The sequence below is a fragment of the Dermacentor variabilis genome, chromosome 2, assembly GCF_050947875.1.
Source record: "Dermacentor variabilis isolate Ectoservices chromosome 2, ASM5094787v1, whole genome shotgun sequence".
Classification (NCBI taxonomy): Eukaryota; Metazoa; Arthropoda; class Arachnida; order Ixodida; family Ixodidae; genus Dermacentor; species Dermacentor variabilis.
The window spans coordinates 95696472-95715560 of record NC_134569.1 but is presented as its reverse complement, the minus strand read 5'-3'; the positions used below and the strand labels follow the sequence as shown (position 1 = coordinate 95715560).

Below are 19089 nucleotides of genomic sequence, written 5' to 3'. Positions count from 1 at the left end.
TGCCATCATAATCTAAATCAGCCAAAACATCCCGCTCTCTACATTTACTCCCCGCAGCCCTCTACTCCCCGCAGCTAGAAATTATCACTTGCCTATCACGCGACGAGGGCCTATTTTCTATGAGCCTTTCCTTTATATATTTTTTATGAATAGGCTTAAAAATTGTCATGTGAAACTATTTACTAGTTATGTTTACTTCTTCCATGTACTGAAGGGTCACAAGTGAGAAATGTTACGCTAAAGGAAAATATTAGGTATATCTAGATTGAAACATTAATCTTCTGCAATAATGAATTTGTCATTTGTAGCAAGAACAGACCTTTCGTAAACAAGAAAATGACAAAAAATAGAAATCGGAGTGGTGCCATCCGTCATGGAGTATGGTACCTCTCTTGTGCGACACGTGGTGTGATGAGATTGTACAAACGAAGACCAGGCAGCAGAAGAAAGTGTCCGCACTATGCACAGCAAGAGAGGGAGTGGCAAGGCAAGCGGGAGGTTCAAAGAATGCCGTCGATGAGAGTTGAGAGAGGAGTGACTGATTCACAGATGGCAGTAGAGGTACTAATGGGGAAATTACATCAAGACTTCAATTTGGCAGTGACTAAAATTGAGGAGTGGCATCAGGACGTTCGGCGGAAGTTTTCTAAGCAACAAAGTCGTATAATGGTGCCCAGAAAACGATAACAGACTTTTAGACAGATAAGCTATCAACCTAACTCAACTTTATATTTTCTTTTAGTGTCCCTTAAAGAAACAGAAAACGCTGACTTAATCTACGCTGTTAGATTGCCCTGCTATAAACAGTGCAACTTTTGTTCTTTGCCAAGAGTTGACCTATCTGCAGAGAAAAATGTGAGTTAAGGAACCACACAATTTTTATGCAGTTTAAGTTGTCCCTGATGAACAGAATATTACAAGCAAGAATTCCATATTGTCGGAGGTTATGCTCTGCAGTTGCCACCATAACATGCTCAATATTAAGGCGTAAAGCTGTTCTTGGTCACTTTAACAAAATGAATGAATGAATGAATGAATGAAAGTCAGAGGGTCACACAGAGAGGTCGCCACACTCCGCCAAATAGCGCTGACAGAGTTGTATAAAGATATAAGCACTAGTAATGAGACTAGCTCCTGCTGATAAATAAGAATTAAATTGCCCGTTGAATGAACCAAAATTTATAAAGAGGTAGCGCACTAGCAGCAGGACTAGCTCTTTGTTTGATAAATAAGAATTAAACGGCACATAACATTTTCAACACAAAAATGACCCAAAACAGGGAGACATGTTGTCACATTCACATATACTGGCACGGTGGATTGGGCATAAATTGCTAACAAAGTAAACTTTGGGCTCCATTTTCCCTGATAGTATTGAAACCAAATACACCTGCTAACCAAATAACCTGATAGTAATGAAACCAAATAAATGAAACTAGTATTGACAACATACTTCACAAGTCTCAATTGATTTCCTGTTGCTCTTATCCCCTTATAGGGCAACATTGGGAGGGGAGAGGGAGGGGTGTTTGAGATTTACATACTGCAAATTCTGTTCTCACTTTTTTTTTGTTAAACCAAATCACACAATCGTGTGCCATTAGTGTCTATACAAATACATTTCAAAGAATGTGCTCAAGGCCTAAATGTGATAAGCCTTCTTTCAAATTCAAAGTAACAGTTTTCTTAAGCAAATAGAATCATAAAACATTGTAATCTACAAGCCCTACATTCTCTAAAAAATTACCCGATAGCAACAAAATATAGTGTAGAAGCTTGTTACATTGTTGTAACTGAACTATCCAAGTTTTATACAAACCCATGACATGTTTAAAGAAGATTGTTCTCTTGCACCACGTTCCAATTTATTCTAGGATACATACTAACACAACCACATTGGCCACTCTTTCACGGCTTGGTCATTATATTCACTATTGAGTACAGCAAAAAAAAAAAAAAAAAAGCTGCAACTACATCAAATACAAGGCAAAGGCAGCCCAAGGAACATCAGCAGGCCAGGGGCAATGTTTTCATCTTATCACTTTTCAGTGGATGCTGACTGGCTAAGACAGTAAGTAGAATGCCTATCACTCCAGTAAGGGTTTGCATGGGAAACAGCATTACATAAAACAGTGAAGGTATCCCCGGAAGTCATCAATCAAAATTACAATCGGAGCTTGGTTACTTATGCAACCTGTCCAGATCAAGCACTTTTAGTTTAGTGTTTGTCTTGTCTACATCAGCTAGCAATTGAGTGAAACTACACACTCTAGTATTGTTTTACTTACAGCACAGACAAAGCTCCCAGTGCAAGACTTACCATTCAGTGGGTTGGTCCTACATAATTGGTCTCAGTGACTGCCCTTGGGCTATGTTGTCTTGTGGAAGATCTCTTCATCATCTTCATCATCTTCCTCCATACCATCACTGCGGGTCAATGCCACCTTCTCAGCCTCCACCTCAAAGCGGGCTCTGGGTCAGCAGGACAAGAAATGTTGCAAGATTACACAAACACACTGGTTACTGATCTATAATCGTTAGAAAAACAAACTTCAAAGCACGCAGAAACTGCAACAACAGGGGTGATTACAAGTTAGCGTTTCTGAATTAATAATTTGCATTGTGCAAGCTGGCTACCCTTCAAGACTTCTTTCAAGCCAAAGCTTCTTGTCAACAAATTGAATTTTCATTTCAAGCACAAAGCACTCTCAGCCAGATTGAAAACATAAGCACAAAGGTGCTGGCTCAGTGTCATGTAGCTAGAATCACGATTTCTTTTTCTTCAGAAATTCTCAAAATTGGGTCTGCTGCAGATGGTCAAGCTTTCCTGCACATGTCCTTAAGGCCATGAAATGTGGAACCATGCCTATATTTCATTTCGCTGCTCACAGAGCAACAAGGCCTCCATTAATTATCCAATTAGAAGAGTATCTTCCAAATACAAAAGGCAACACACACTTAAGCTGAAAGTGAGTGCATAGCATGGTGTGTCTGCCTGCATTTGCACATGTGTATGCACGTATGTACACACATTTTTCTTGCCTCCCTGTGTTTGTTGTTCTGCACTTGTTCCAGTCAGTAACACAGCAGACCACTTGTTACAGAGTGTAAAAGCTATATTTTGATTTTCAACTCTTATTCAAGTTGCACAGCTCAGTTCCAGTTTGCTCAAAGGCCGTTAAAAGTGTGCAAAAACCAGTTCTTTAGCTGTTTGTTGTCACATGAAAGTGAATAATCTTGCGTGAAGTTGGTTAAAATAAATTTGCACATGCATTTCATCAGCATCATCATCGTCAGCCTATTTTATGTCCACTGCACAATGAAGGCCTCTCCCTGTAGCCTCCAATTACCTCTGTCCTGCGCCAACCGATTCCAACTAGCACACACAAATTTCCTAATTTCGCCGCACCACCTAGTCTTCTGCCATCCTCTATTGCGCTTCCCTTCTCTTGGTACCCATTCTGTCAACCTAATGGTCCAACGGTTATCTAATCTGTGCATTACATGACCTGCCCAGCACCATTTTTTTCTCTTAATGTCAATTACAATATCGTCTATACCCGTAAATTAGAGTATGTTGGATCATAAGCTAGTGAAGCAACTAAGAACTTGAATGATAATTATGAAACATGCAATTAAGAATGTGTTTGAACATTTGCTCATTATTAAAGCAACCATGATTCAAGTTGGCATATGCAATACTAAAGGGCACCTAATCTAATCAGCTCAGATCAGTTTGCTTTCTTACATGTCTAAATTCGTAAGTCTACACTATGAGACCTAGTTATGCAAGATAAACTTGAGGAATGGTTGCTCATGAAATTAAAAATATTTATCAGTCACCACAGCAATGCAAAGTGAGGTGTGTCTATGTTAATCACACTTAATTGAAATTGGTTTTAAAGAATTACACGATGATGCAGCTGAATTACTGTTTACGAAATCCCTAAAGCTGGGCAAACTGAGCCACAATGGTTGCCACAGGCTAGATAAATTCTAACTGTTTGGGTTTCACAAATTCTCAGCACATATGCATTTTTGCATTCTGCTTCCATCATTACGCAAGCACTGCATCATAGCCATGAGCGAACAGAACATCACAGCCAACAAAGTATTGCCCCATAACAAACGGAACACAATGTGACAAAGGGAACACAATGTGCAGATTCCTAGCTGGGCTGACTTACAAGCTGCATGCATACCTTTTCTACGAACAATTTCAATTTCAATATTTCAAGCCTATATATGAATAACTATGGCTTGCATTGTATCTTGTGTTCGCTAGCATCAGTTGTACACACGGGCTAAAATTTTCCAAGCTTGGTACAGTGCCGAAAAAAAAAAAGAAGATTTTTATCCCTGTGCATAACATCTCGCAAAGCATGGGCAGTGATAGACAAAGACAGCCCTCCAGGAAATGTGAAACAGGCATCACGCAACGAGGAGTGTAAGTTCATGTCAAGGGGCCATCTGTCTTTATCAACACTCAGCGGTTATACTGAGCACACATGCTGTAAATCACTTGAATTGACTGAAGGACACAAGCCCGACACCACGCTCAAAGCATGCGTCCCAATGACTCCATAGTGATTACATGCCAACAACACATAATATGACCAACAATGGTCAAACAAGAGATGCCACTAAAGCCAACATTCTAGCAAAAACACTTATCCTTGCACCCTGATAAAGACAAGTCCCTTTGTGGAAATGTTGGCTCCATTGACATCCTTTGTTTGACCACTATTATTCACTTTGTTCTGCCTGTGACATTATGTGTTGAATGCCACATAACACATTCGTAAAGGTGCCCCATTCTCCAACAATGGTTTTCTCCAGTAGGCACTGTGACATAGTGCTGCAAATGCATATGTACAGTTGCAAGCAAGTCTAGAGACCATGACGTCAGCGAAACTGTAAAATTTATTCTAGCACAGCCGTGCAACCTTGAATTGTCTGAAGGAGTGCATTGGTTGAACAGTTGCAGGTAGGCTGTAGCACTTGATTCCAGCCTACATGCCTAGGCCATGACAAAAAACACGAGACTCCTGCTTGCAACTGTACTTAGTGTGAACTTCTTTCAAAAGTGCCACTGTCATCTTACTTTAAAACGCTGGCGCAAGTGTTATGGCAGACGATGACAATTGTGGAGTGGGGAGAAGGAAAGGGGACTTCAGCTTCTAATGTAAGAAAACTTGCCTATCAGCATTCTTTAGGGATCCTGAGAGGCGTGTGTAGCCATTGCCTGCTCGGCGCAGTTGTGCAAAGGCAGACTTGCGGAAGCAAGTGCCTGTGGAGCCGCTCGATGAGGACCACTCGAGCAGGCCAAACAACACAAAGAACATCACCACGGCTCCCACACAAATGACCACCACTGTCATGGTGACACGCTGCACTGAGAGGTTGTAGGTGTTGGTGATACCGTCTCGCACCAGCCACGAAGTGCTTCGCAGCTGCTCGGCTCCCACCAAACATTTTCCTGCAAGAGAATGTGTGGCACAGGAAGATGTCCGTCAATGATTGGGGAAGACAGCCACTGCTGTTGCGGGTAGAAGGATCTTTTGTCAATGTTTAAGTCGCAGTTCATATTTGGCTTTGGTATTATTTATGCATAAAAGTTGAGCGTCTAAGCAAGAACTCAGAAAAGAAAATTTTCAAGAAAAGTGTGGCTAAAGTGGAATCTTGTTGATACGATTCTGCATAATATGTTTTGCAGGATACTGCTTGCTTTTCTGGCCAACGTCCTATAGGAACAACTTATTTTCATATGATCAATGCAATCGCAACTTCACCTGAAATTGGATAGTACGACTGCAGAAGTGGGCTTTTACTGGTATTTCTAAAATACCAGTAAAGCTTTATATATCAGTGTACTAGCTTAAGTAACATTCCCACAACTTACGAACATGTTATACGCCTGCAGCTGTGCAGATTCTGCAGCAGCAGCGTGGAGAAATCACCACTGGGAGAGAGCCACTGCCACACCGCTGATTCAAATCGGGTGGATGACGATGATAATGATGACGATTATAATGATGATTTTATCAGCGAGGATGCGAAGAACATGACAATAATGACGATGGCTGTTGGTGTACAATAGCACATCACGACCGCTAGTACATTCTTGTGTGATCGACTGGGAAGACATCTCTTTATGGTGTGGTTTCCTTATTCTTTTTATGGACAACTTTTTTATGGACATTGAAAAGAAGTTCAGCACAAACTGACGAGCCGTTTGAACGTTGCTGAAAAAAAGTGAGTTGGCTTCTGTTCATGTGGTGTCGAGTGATACTGCTCCACATAATGTCTCATGCGAAGCAGTATCACTCAAGGTGAAGAAAGTATAATGAAAAGAAAAAATAATGTTTCCCATTCATGATAAGTGCTCCAGGTTGCGGGATTCCGTAGAACTGATTTGCCATATCCTGTGTCCCTGTGCTTCAAGTTGCTGATTAATTAGCCCTTGCACTGCGATCTGCAGACCTCCTGGTTACCTCAGATGGTAGAGTGACTGCCCCGGAAGGGAGTTGGTCCCAGGTTTGGATCCTGTATTGGTTTCCTTTGTAGCTTCGTGTTACATATGGGTGGACAATTTTTCCCTTTCTTGCTATTTGCATTACAACGCTCCTCTAGAGTAGCTAAGCATATAAAGGGTCCCTGAACCACTTTTTATCGAAGTGGAGAAAGGCATTTGAAGTGAAAATAGGCTATTTCAGAAATACTTTGCCTCAAAAAGTACTTCAATACATTTAGCACAAGTGGAGTTACTGGCAATCAAACACGGCCTCCGCTGTGCTCCCATTCCTTCTTCAATGCCTTGCACTGCAAAGGCTACGGTGCAGCGGGGCGTGCCCACAACACTCCACCTTTTAAAGGTCACCGTGGCAGGCAGTGCAAATTTAATTTTGGATGTTAATTAACGTAGACACCACGACTTCCGCCTTTGGTGTCTACGATGTGCTAAACACAAGCCAAACGCGGTTGTTCTCGGCGAGCCGCAGTGCGCTTAGACAGTGGATTCGTTGCAGCACCCCGCGGCGGTTGCGGTATGTACCTACGCCATGTATCCAACCGCTATCTATCCAGCTATCGGCCAATAGCAGCCGTCTAAGGGAATGACAAAATAAAGCGTCCGATGACAAAATAAAGTGTCCAGAAGAGAGTGAGGACAGGGCCTTCTATTGAAAAGAGAGCGTTTGAGAGAAAGGTGACTTCGCGATCCGCTTGCAAGCTCCACGCATCACGTATGACAGCAACACTTGGCTGAGATGTTGACAGTAGCGTATGCTATCTGCGGACTATGTTATTTCACCAAGCCTAAGAGCTAGTTCAGGGCCCCTTTAACATTCAGGACTAGTACAATTTATCTGAGAACTTTCTGCACATTACATAATGACTGTATGATACCCTGTATTTGAAGGGGATCAGCCATTCATTAGGAGCCACGCCACTCACTGGTAATATTGTCGCATACACAGCAGTTCTTGGCCGCTTCATGAGCCACCTTGGCACCTTGGCAACATGGTAGACAGCGCCACGTGACAGGGTCCAGGCTCAGGTCCCCAAGGCAGGTCAAGCATTGATCCTCACCAGGACCATGACAGGAATAGCACGGTGGCTTGCACTTCACACATTTCTGTTCGTGGGTAAGGCAGCAGCACAATTTTTATTCGTTTCATTTCATCCTTTCTTTTGTTGCTGTTGAAGCAGTGAAACTCCTAGTGTCTTGCACAAGTACAAATACAGCATACAAAATCAAAATATAATCAAACCTGATATAACAAAGTTGAGGTTGCTATGCTGCAGCAGTGAAAATTCAGATGCCTAAAGCTGTCCCAGTGGTTAGCATCTTGTCAGTAAACATTTTGAAGACAGTCCCACAAAAAAAATCAACCAATATTTATGGGATCAATATCACTGCCACGTGCTGTAGAGATTGCATTGAATGTAGTGAAGTTTCTGTGTGGACTGCGCCTACCGCCAGCACCAATCGTCACACAGTGCCGTGCACACACTTGTACCCTCATTACTATCACGGCTCACCAGTGCTAGGCTACCATTTTGTTAGTTTATAAAGATGCAGAGAGTTGCAAGGCTAAGATAATCATAATGTCGCTATCAATATTAGTTTGTGGAACAATGCCACGGTCTGACACCAAGACAATGCGTGCTCTTATAGTCATTGCTGAGGTGCTGTAAGCTCGCTTCCAATTGGTATTTTTCTGATACAACTGGCTGCTAATGCATTTGGAAGCATATTTATGAGACTGTGAACACAAGTGGGGCATGCTCAGCACAGTTTTTGTACCAGCACAATAGATGGCAAAGCAGGGTTCTCTGTCCTCCACCTTGACAGTAAGCATTTTTTGCTGCCCACTGGCAATTTTTGCGTGCTACAGGAAACATATACATGATAAATTCACTGATAGAAGTTGCTTTTCTTTCACTTGTCACAAAGGCTCCACGTACACAAATGCAGTGCACACAACCATTAAATCAATATTTTATAACAAAATTGCTTTAATAAATTCCCAAAATAATGCATGGTGCTCAATCAACTTCTGATTGGGAAATGAAAAAGATTCACGATGTCACAGATTTTATTAAATCCGAGTTTTGTTATATTGACTGAGGCAACACACTTGAATGCCAGACTACCGCAGCCTCCCTTCAAGTCAAACTTTAAGAGATCTTGGAAATATATCCAGTATACCACATTAAAGTGGTATAGTGGGCTTTTGGAAAACAAATTAAATGTTTCCAGACTGTTTGGCCTGTCAGAGTTAGTCTTAACAAAGTTAATTTTATTTTAAAGGAAGTCAGCAGCATAGCCAGAAATCTCCTTTAGGGGGAGGGGGCACCCATTTGACTGGGGATTGGGAAGGTGAGGAGGGGTTGGAATGCCGCATATTAGCAGCACAGCAATTTTGGAGGGGAGGCGGGAAGCAGGGGGAGTCACGTGCCTAGTGTGTCACCCCTTGGCTAGGCTGCTGAAGGGAGCTTATACTCTATTCCACACTAAGAAGCCAATGCTGTAGAATATAGAGCAACATTTTGCACTGTGCAGATTCACAGCCAAAACATAGCACATCACAACATGGAAAGCAAAAGTTATGCAATCATCCTGTGGCTTGACGTAATGTCAACTCTATGCATACAAGCTGCAATATGTGACAAAGCTATAACACAGCACACATTACGGATCTAGAACCTTTCACAACGATCTGCACCAAGTAATTCATCTTTATTACTGCATTACACAACTTCTGCAGAGTGCTGCTTGTATTTGCAAAAAATAATGTAAACACTGTGCGATTAGCTGACATTACCTCTAAAGAGGATAGCTTTAATGTAGAAGAGATTATTACATAAAGGGCACTGCAGGTCTCAGCCAATTCACCACAAAACATTCTGAACAATAAATTTTTATAGATGTATGCCCTGTCAGATACGGATCATTTCTCAGCATTGGTGAAGTTCTTCGAGCGCAACCCCTCGATGACGTTTTCTCCACTGTGGTGTGCAAGTGCGTGTGGACTGTGTTACCAGACCCACCAGACAGGTTGGTTAGCCTGGTCTTGCCTGTCGCTCGGGGAGCTTTTGTCCCCCCACCCCCACTGTGATTCTTCCTAAAAGCACACACGGAGGTCGACACGTTTCGACGTAGTTGACATTAGTCCCAAGAAGAGTTGCTTTGCAGCACTGAAAGGTTGTTCATGGATGACTGGGTGAGGAGGCGATGTGGGACAGATGCGGCCATCAGAGGGGAGAGCCCAGTGAGTGTCGCCATTAGCTCAACATGACAACACCTGTACGGGCTCAATGATTGGCTGCAAGTGACGTGACCCCAATGGACTGAAGAGATGAGCCAGTGAACCATAGGAAAGGGAGAGATGTTCAGAGATGTTCAGAGACGTGCTTCTTACTGCGGGCCGCAGTGTACAATTGCTGTCAGCCAATGATGACTGTTTACTGTTATTTCACTTGTTCCTAAGTCCTGTAGATAATGGAAATAAACTTTCCATTCTCAAACCTCACCTCAACATCGCCCAACTCCTGCACTCAACGGTAAGATCTAATAGCCCACTACCCATCACACCATTTCAAGCAGGTGTTGTTAGATACAGGGCCTTTTCCTGAGCCTCCTTCAAGTTCACCAGACCACAACGAATCGCGCCACAGCTAATTAAGGAGCGCAGAAGCACATCTACCCCGTTCCCGAGGCGCGGCACATGCAAACGAGTTGGCGTCCCCCACCTCGTGCCCCGCAGGTGGAGCTATTCACTACTTGACTCTTCCCGAAAGTGTAGCGGGAGCCTGGCACGGTTCCAGGTAACACAGGTCCCGAGCAAAGCTGCTTTGCAGCACTGAAACGTCGCCCCCTTCCACCTATTGTGACGGCACTTGCAAGCCAGCAAGGCAATACCACAGAGAGAAGTAAGCCCTCAGACAATTGGAGCCCAAGGAGCGACCCTCTGTGCCGGGTGTGCCACAATCACACGGGCGCCTACCATTGGCCGAAAATGACGACACCTGAGCGGGCTCGCCGATTGGCCGAAAATGGCGTCACCTGAGTGGGCTCGCCAATTGGCCGAACGTGACGTGACTTTGAGACACCGAAGGGCTTAAAAGCCAGAGACCGGGAGCAGCAAGAGAGCTTTCCTTCATTCATCTCTTTCGAGCTTCTTGCCACGAACCGCACCGTCCGAGTTGCTGCCGGCACGTAATGACTTTATGACTTAATTTCTTTGTACTCTCACTGTAAATAATGTAAATAAACCTCCAGTTTTTCATCCCGACGTCCTCCTCAACCTCGGCCAACTCCCGTACCCAACGGCAAGGCCCAATATCTGGGGGACAGCAATTGGGATTGTCCTCCAGATCCAACAGTGTGCATCGACCTGGATGAGTGATTCTAATTGTCATCCACCAACAATGCGCAACAACATCTGTTAAAAAAAAGAGCCCATAGCACCTAATGTTGCACACTTTTTTCAATGTTAGCCGATCAGTAACAGGCAGCACATGATTTCAAAGCAATGTGCACCAAGCTTGGCATATTCAACACCACTTTGAGCCAGAAGAAGAGTGCATAGCAGATATATCTATGTAAATTTTACTTTCCACGTGTAGTGGTGAAGAATAAAGTGTTACCTTTGCAGACGATAAGTACTCGTCAAAGAGGCATGGCACACAGGTGTTCCCAGAAAGGAGAGCCTTGCTGGAGCAAGCTGAACATGAACTAGGGCCTGGTCCTGCAGAAAGCAGCCAAACAAACTGATGTGACAGTGATAGAAAAAAAAACATCACATCACAATAAGACGGTAAGGGTGATATATGTGTTCTATAACGGCTAATGTGCTTTAGTAAGCTTCAGCACAATACAGTCGACTTCCGTTAATTTGACCCTGACAGGACCGATGAAACTGATCAAATTATTTGGCGGGTCGAATAAGCAAGATTAAGAAAAAACACTAAAACACACTGCAAATTTATTGGGCAGTACTTGTCCTGTTCTCAGATGCCCCCAAATCAAACGTGCGGTCACTTTCAATGTGTCTAAAGTAGAAAACTAACGTAGAAATTACATTAAAGCTCCTAAATAATGTAGAAATCTAATGCACACCCGATTTTTTTAGCAATAAAAATGGGCAATGGTCTAATATGTGTTGCATATTGGCTACCGATTTTTTAGTTGGTTTCGCCGCGTGGTTTCTGAAGGTCAACTTCGCTGCAATTTATATGTATTATGCAGTAAAGCATACAATCAGCGCAAAGGCGGTTTTTGTTTTGTGTCTGCATTGCGCAGGCAATTTTCGGCCCAATTTTCTCTAAAAAAAAAAAAGAGAGAAAGGCGTGCGTCAGAATCGCGTAAATACAGGAATCATACAGTGTGAGCTACGATTATTGCTTGTAAATCTTCCTAGGGCAGGCCGAAAGTATGCGCTTTTGACGAGAGATTGACCTGTGCTTGTCATCTAAGCTCCACCTAGAGAGATGATGCTGCCACTAAAGGGTAGCTATAGAATTCACTTTACAGGTCAGGCACGTGTGTGCTGATTGCTCGAGTACTAATTATCTAGTGAAGGCTAATTTTAGGATTGAAACAACAAAAGTTTTGGCCCACATAAATGCATGGGTGCTCGCCGGGACCTTCAGTTGGGATTGAATTAACTGAAACATCAAATTAACGAGAGCCGAATGAATAGAAGTCTATCGTAGTGGTATAATTTGGCACTATGAAGCTGCTAATGGATAACACTGCTGCACAGGTGCAGTTGCAATATTTTAAAAAGAACAGTGACTGATGTGCACCTTACCAAGTGGCATGTGACTATTTTCTAAAGATTTCATAACTTATGCATTACAGCAACCCTGTGGGACAACACAGGCCACGGACAACACTACATGCAAGCCAGTTACCATGTAGTGGATATTGTTGCATTTGGTTAAAATGCTTCTTGCGATGAGAAGATACTTGCTGCAACAGAAAATGCCTTTTTTGTTCAAGTGTTGTGCTTGGAGTGGCCGAGTGTCCCTTACATAAGGATGAACAATAAGTATTAGTCATATCATAAGAAGCCAACATAAGGATGACTATCTCTTATCTCAGAGATTGTTAAACTGAACGAAATGAAATAGGTGTCACTGTAGAACATCAAAAACCAAATAAGAAAATACTCGCTGTAACAGTAAACACCTCTTTATTCAAGAGTGGTGCCAGGAATGGCTGAGTATTTTTCGCATAAGGATTACTCTCTCTTATTTCATAAAGCTGAAGAAACTGAGAAAATGAAATGAGTGTCATTTTATAATTTTAAAACCTAAAAAACCAATAAAAAAGGAAACCAATGTTATTTGTGGTCATGCTGACCGCACCTGTGCAATGGGAGCAGGTGTAGTGGCACTTGATGCACTCAGACCCAGCCATGGCTGTTTGGCGGAGATAGGTGCCGCTAGGACAGGGTAGGCTCCGGCAGGTGGTGTGGTGAAGGGCATAACCAGGTTTGCAAGAAAGACATGATGCTGCCGATGCATTAAAGCATGTGTTGCACCCAGCATGGCAGCGTAGGCAGGTCTTGGTTGCCAAGTCCGGAAAGAAACTGATGACACACGGTGGCAATAAGAAAAACTAAGGTTCATTTGACATGTGCACATCATAGTTACTGGTCTTGAAGCTTCAGCTGAAGCACAGTTGCTAAGTTTTATCACCTCTGGGATGATAAAAGTAAGTAAAAAGTGGAGTGAATCAAAGTAAAAATAATGAAATACACAAAATCAATGAAGTTGATGGAATTCAGCATATGGTTATGTCTTTGAGGGCAGCAGCTAAAATTTCATATAGTAAGTTTATGCTTCATAATAAGAAATGCCAAAGGAAATAGACAAGCTTTAATGTACTGTATGTATATAATGATATACTTTTCATTAGATACATACAGTAAAATTAGGCACTAAGCACAAGTGTACTAGAAGAAAAAAAAACATTTGTAGTGACTGCAACAGTGATTGCTGGTTTGTGGCCGTGTGCTGGCAGTTTTCATTCTGTTGTTTTTGACATTGATGTATTATGCCAGACAGCCTCACAAATGGAAAGTGTTTGCTGATCACACTACATGTTAAACGAAATTTAGTTCTAGTACCTTCATTCTATTTCTGGTTCGAGGCACTAATTAAACATTCATGATTGTAGTCAAACTCAATGTCAAATTCTAAATCTACCAGCCTCACTGTGTTGTTTCCTGCTGCGAATAAAGCTGAAAATGCAAGGAATGTGAAAGGGAGAAATTGTCATCCACCCGACTGTAGCACGAAGCTAATAAGAAAACACATGAGTTTCCCAGAAAGAATGTTTCTCAGAATGTCCCGATTTTCCATGCAAGGGATTTACTTAAATGCCAGCTGCAACAAAATTCCACTTTGGCTAAATGGGTAATAAATGAGTAGTACATACTGCTGAAACAATGGCAGAGCTGCAGGGGTGGTAATTGTCTAATTTTCTTATTAACAGCCTTTAAATAGCACCTGAGCAAGTGACACATGGGTGCGTTCATATAAGGACTGACTAAGGGGGGTCCCGACTATTTTCAGTTTTCAGTGAAATTTTTATGCCAGGTGAGAAATTGTCTCTGTAGTAAGGAATGAACCTTTGTTTTGCAAAACTTAACATGGATTTCTTGAAAAAAATTCTTATTTCACTTATTTCACTATAGGTGGAAAAGAACGCTGTAATGCTTGTACATTTTACATAATTGAAGGCCTATCACTAAGATTAATGCATTGTATCTCACCAAATTTTGTTCGGTAAATCTACACCCCTAGTATTGGCCGACAGGAAATTATTTAAAAAATGTTCTTTTTTTTTTTTTGAGGAGCATCTCCCCTCAAAATGCTCTTTTCCACCTATAGTGAATCAATAATTTTTTCAAGAAAGCTGTGCTAAGATTTGCAAAACAAAGATCGATTCCTTTCTACAGAGACATTTTCCCACCTCGCATAAAATTTCACTGAAATCTAAAAATAGTCAAAACCACCCTTGGTCTGTCCTTATCTGAACACATCCACATGCATCTGGAGGATGGTGAATATCATGTAATATTTCTCAGCCTATCAGAGGCAGCACCTAATCTCAATGGTCATGCCAAGGAAGTGTGTAGTCAAGCTTCACTTCCAACAAATGGTAATGGCGGCTTTTTTTTTTTCAGTTTCAGTATCCAAAACGTCCACTTTTGCAAGCTTTTTCTGACGCCATATGTATGTGAAACAAAATCTTGCATGGAAACTGCTCGATATCTACACTATCTAAAAATATGCTTTTTACATGACCCAAAATTTCGTTTCAGTTGGCCTTTAGAGATAAGTTTTTGCTGACAGAATTGACTGAACTCTGAAGATGATGCTTGTGAAAATGGCTTGATAAATGAAAGTGATGAATGTCTAAGATGGCCACTTCTTATGCCGTCACTCAAGCGGGCAGCATTAATGACAGTGAGGATGAAACATGCTCTCACCCCGGCGGGCACTCGTGAATGCACTGCCCTTCGTGCAGAATAAGATCGAAAAGGCAGGCCGTGCAATCAGCATGACCCTGTCCCTTGCAATGGCTGCAGGTGCCATAGCAAGGCACGCATGTCTTGGTGGCATCTACAAAGAATCCCAACAGGCACTCGCTCGTGCAGCGTCCATGATACCAGAACCTGACAGAAACAAAGAGGTGACAGAGAGAATGCTGCAAACTGGCATTTTATTTATTCTTCAGGCACACACACACATAGATATGGCATCAATGCTTGAGAGGACAAAACTTTATTGAGATGTGGGCTGTGCTAACGCAACTGCAATACCTACTTTCTTCAATCCAGCACATTGCTTTTCCCATGACTGACAGTCTGACCAATCTATTAACCAAATAGTGTCACTGGTCTAAAAGCCGAAAAAAGCCCCTGGGCTATAAGGCATGCTGTAGTATGGTGTCCCCGCTTAATTTTTTTTTCTTTCTTTAACCTGCACCTAAATCTATGTACTATATGGGTATATGCTGCCAAACATTTCGCACTTGGGGATTGAGCCTACGGCCGTGTGCTTTGTAGCAGAATGTCACAGCTACAAGTCACCATAGCCAGTCTTTCTTGCTTATCAGATTTCATGTGGAATGAAGTCTGATACAGATTAAAAATCACTTCAGAGAGATTAAAAATCACTTGCGCTCACTGTTCACATTTTCATAGAGAAACTCATAAAATGCTAGTTTTTGTGAGGGAGCTTGAAATGCTGGAACTAGGAAGGACAACTGTGCATGCTCTGTTGCCGTACTTACTTGCCAGGTGGGCAGCTTAAGCACTCATTTTCAGTTCTACCATAGCAAGTTTTGCAATTATCGTGGCACTTGTAGCAATTTCCATGGGGACTGTAGTAGCCTGCAAGCAAAAGCAATATGTAAAACAATGTAGCCAGCTTGCTTGCACGTACACACACACACAAACAAACATACCCACACACACATACAAGCACACACTCTTTAGTACTGCCTGCAAACACTACCACAATACTAATGAGTTGCTTATACCTGCTCGAGGCAAAATTGCATAAGAAGGTTTGTGAAGGACGAATTTGACATTTGCCTGACTAAAGCACGATGTTACAAAGGAAATCAATATAGTTTCCTCTGAAGAAAAGCATCCCAGATGAAGGAAAATACATATGTGCCAAAAAAAAATATTTAGTGGTAGGAAAGATTCCAACAAACATTCCCATTCTTAAGCAGTTCATAGAAACTAAGCATTGTGTGAAATTTCATTATGGCATCCTGACAAAGGACCCATCTCGCAACCATATAGACAACTATGTATTTTGTAGCAATAGCAGGGTTCATCTGTTTCGTGTTGTCCTTTTTGTCTACCTTGCAAAGTGGGCTTTTCACTGCCCACTTTTGAAATCATGTATCCATACCACTTGCATAGCTTTCTGTCAGCTCAGGAGTTCATCTTTCCTAGTAGTACTACAGTAAAAGCTCGTTAATTCAAATTCCACAGGGATGCTACGAAAATTCTAATTATACAAAATTCAAACTAATGAAAGTCAGAAAAAAAAAATCACTCGGTTAAGGCGCATATATAGTCCGACGTGGCGTGAGCATGCGCGCACACACGCTACATCACGTTGGCGTGAACAACTACGTCTATACGTTGCAGCACTGGCGCAGCCAACGTAATCGGACGCGGCCAACATGGTCCAATGTGCCCGACGTCGAAATGGCTCTTGCTCTATCCGTGCGTTCGTCGTGCCGACTAGCACGGAGAAAAAGGAATGTCGCAGTTTCGCCCGAAAAGCAAAGCATCGATTATGGTAGCATATTAGCAGATACCTATATGAAGTAAGGATAGTAGTTTTATTAGCGTATAAGCTTGTAAACATTCACTTACTAACTAAATTAACAAGTACAGTGTCATGCGTGCACAGGTAAACATTAACACATCTTGGTCGATGACCGCGGAAACTCGCTGAAAAATGCCGGAGTGAGGAATCGCAGCAGTAGCAACGAGCGAATTGACCTTCATACAGCTCTCGCTTCAACGCAAACGAAACATCGAAAGCACATCGCATGCGAAGCTACCGGCACTACACTCTGCAAACATCGCAGATCGCTTTGAAGATGAGGCCCACGCCTGTGCCCACGCGGGCGCGCACTTTGGCCACGTCGCAGATCGCTTTCAAGATACAGTGCCCGCATGGCCGCACCGTAGGCAGCAGCCACGGAGAAGAATGTCCCTCCCTTTCCTTTCTCTGCCTCACTCCCGTGCCTCGCATGTGATGGGAGAGGGCGTGCATTTGCCTCGCCTTCCTCGCTCACGCACGCGAGATTAAGCCGCATTCGCCGGCTACCCCTCGCACACTTTTGTTCACACATACATCATATGGTGCACGGCGACGATTTTATCGCCCTTGAGCTTTATATAGAACCTCGTGGGAGAGACGCGACCTTTGACAGAGGTGTTTGCCATGCCTGACCAGGCAGAAATGAGTCTCTTCAGTCAGGCCTAACCAAAGGGCCGTAGATGGAAAAAGCAAAGCTGCGCAGCCCGCGTGACGACTCTCCCCATCCACGATGGTGCGGAGTTCGAATTATCGGTAGCAGTGCAGTTTTCAGTGTGTGTGAGCAACTGCTAGTAAAGCAGTTGCTTACATAATCTGTGGCCCCATTGTAACAGTATATTAACAGCATATCAACAGCCCCATTTGTAACAGTATATTATTCAGTGAAATTTTTCCTAAGACAATGAAAATAGCTCGTGTCGCTGTAATCTTTAAGGGTGGAAAACACGATGACTTGAATAATTATAGACCAATTTCGGTATTGCCAATATTTTCCAAAGTGGCTGAACGTATTATGTATAAGCATCTAAATAGTCTTTTTCTGGATAAAGGCATTATCTCGGATAAGCAATATGGTTTTCAGAAGAATAAATCGACCGAAATGGCATTATGAAGAGTCCGAGATACAATTATAAATAACATCGAAGAAAAATACTATGCCATTGGTATATTCCTAGATTTTCGCAAGGCCTTTGATAGCATAAAACATAACATATTACTAGAGAAACTCCAAGTATATGGCATTAGAGGCATAGCATTGGAACTTATGCATAGCTACCTTGAATCTAGATTTCAGTATACTTCCTTGAAAGGGTAGAGTTCTGAAAAGAGCATGATTAAATATGGGGTACCACAAGACTCCATTTTAGGACCATTATTATTTATTATTTACATAAATATGGTTTCCACTGACAGAGGAAACCATACTGTACGCTAATGACACTAATGTCTTTTTTTCCGGAGCAGACCTTCACGAACTAGAAGTTACCGCAAGCCACTGGTTACAAGAACTTAGCGAGTGGCTCTACCTAAACAAACTTGACTTAAATGAAAAGAAAAACGAAATTTACAGTTTTTTTATTCCAAGAATAAGCAAACAGATTACGAAGTAAAACTTTTTTATTCTGGATCGCAACTTGAACATGTATCAAGTCATTCATTTCTGGGTGTTACATTTCACAAAAACCTAAGCTGGACAGAGCACATAAATCAGGCACGCACTAAGGTTGCACAATCTGTTGGTTTGCTACAACGGATCCGATGCTTTGTGCCTACCAGGCTTCTCATACAATTGTACTTTTCATTTGTGCACTCGCATCTTAGCTACTGCCTCTTAGTATGGGGAAACGGTATAAAACAGATATAGAAAAATTGGCAGTACTGCAACGGCGAGCTGTTCGGTTGCTGAACTTCTCAAAACAATACATAGGATCTTCTATACTAATGATGTGCTACAACATTCCTAATATTAGAGACTCTTACAAAACAAAGATCTGCATACGGCTATTTAAAGAGATCTCCAGCAACAGGGAACTATTTTCAACTCGTTACCTGAGTACAGACACAGGATACAACCTACGTCACATATCAATAGTAATAAAGAAACCAAGGACACAATATGGCACGCAAACTATTGAATATGAAACCATGTGTCTATGTAATACGTACCCTAACATTGTTGAAGAAGCTATAAATTCTAGAACAATTTACAAATTT

The 19089-nt window shown here is 42.2% G+C and overlaps 1 protein-coding gene across 1 annotated transcript in view; it reads right to left on the bottom strand.

Annotated features, from left to right (window-relative positions):
• Positions 1-19089, bottom strand: part of Fur2 (furin-like protease 2) — a 77789-nt gene that overhangs the window by 3344 nt on the left and 55356 nt on the right. The window contains exons 18-24 of the mRNA XM_075681360.1: positions 15818-15917; positions 15012-15197; positions 12880-13103; positions 11155-11255; positions 7456-7636; positions 5200-5479; positions 2321-2472 (exon numbers count right to left, since the gene is read on the bottom strand). Coding sequence (XP_075537475.1) covers positions 2370-2472; positions 5200-5479; positions 7456-7636; positions 11155-11255; positions 12880-13103; positions 15012-15197; positions 15818-15917 — 1175 coding nt within the window. The 3' untranslated portion in view covers positions 2321-2369. The remainder of the gene's footprint in view (positions 1-2320; positions 2473-5199; positions 5480-7455; positions 7637-11154; positions 11256-12879; positions 13104-15011; positions 15198-15817; positions 15918-19089) is intronic.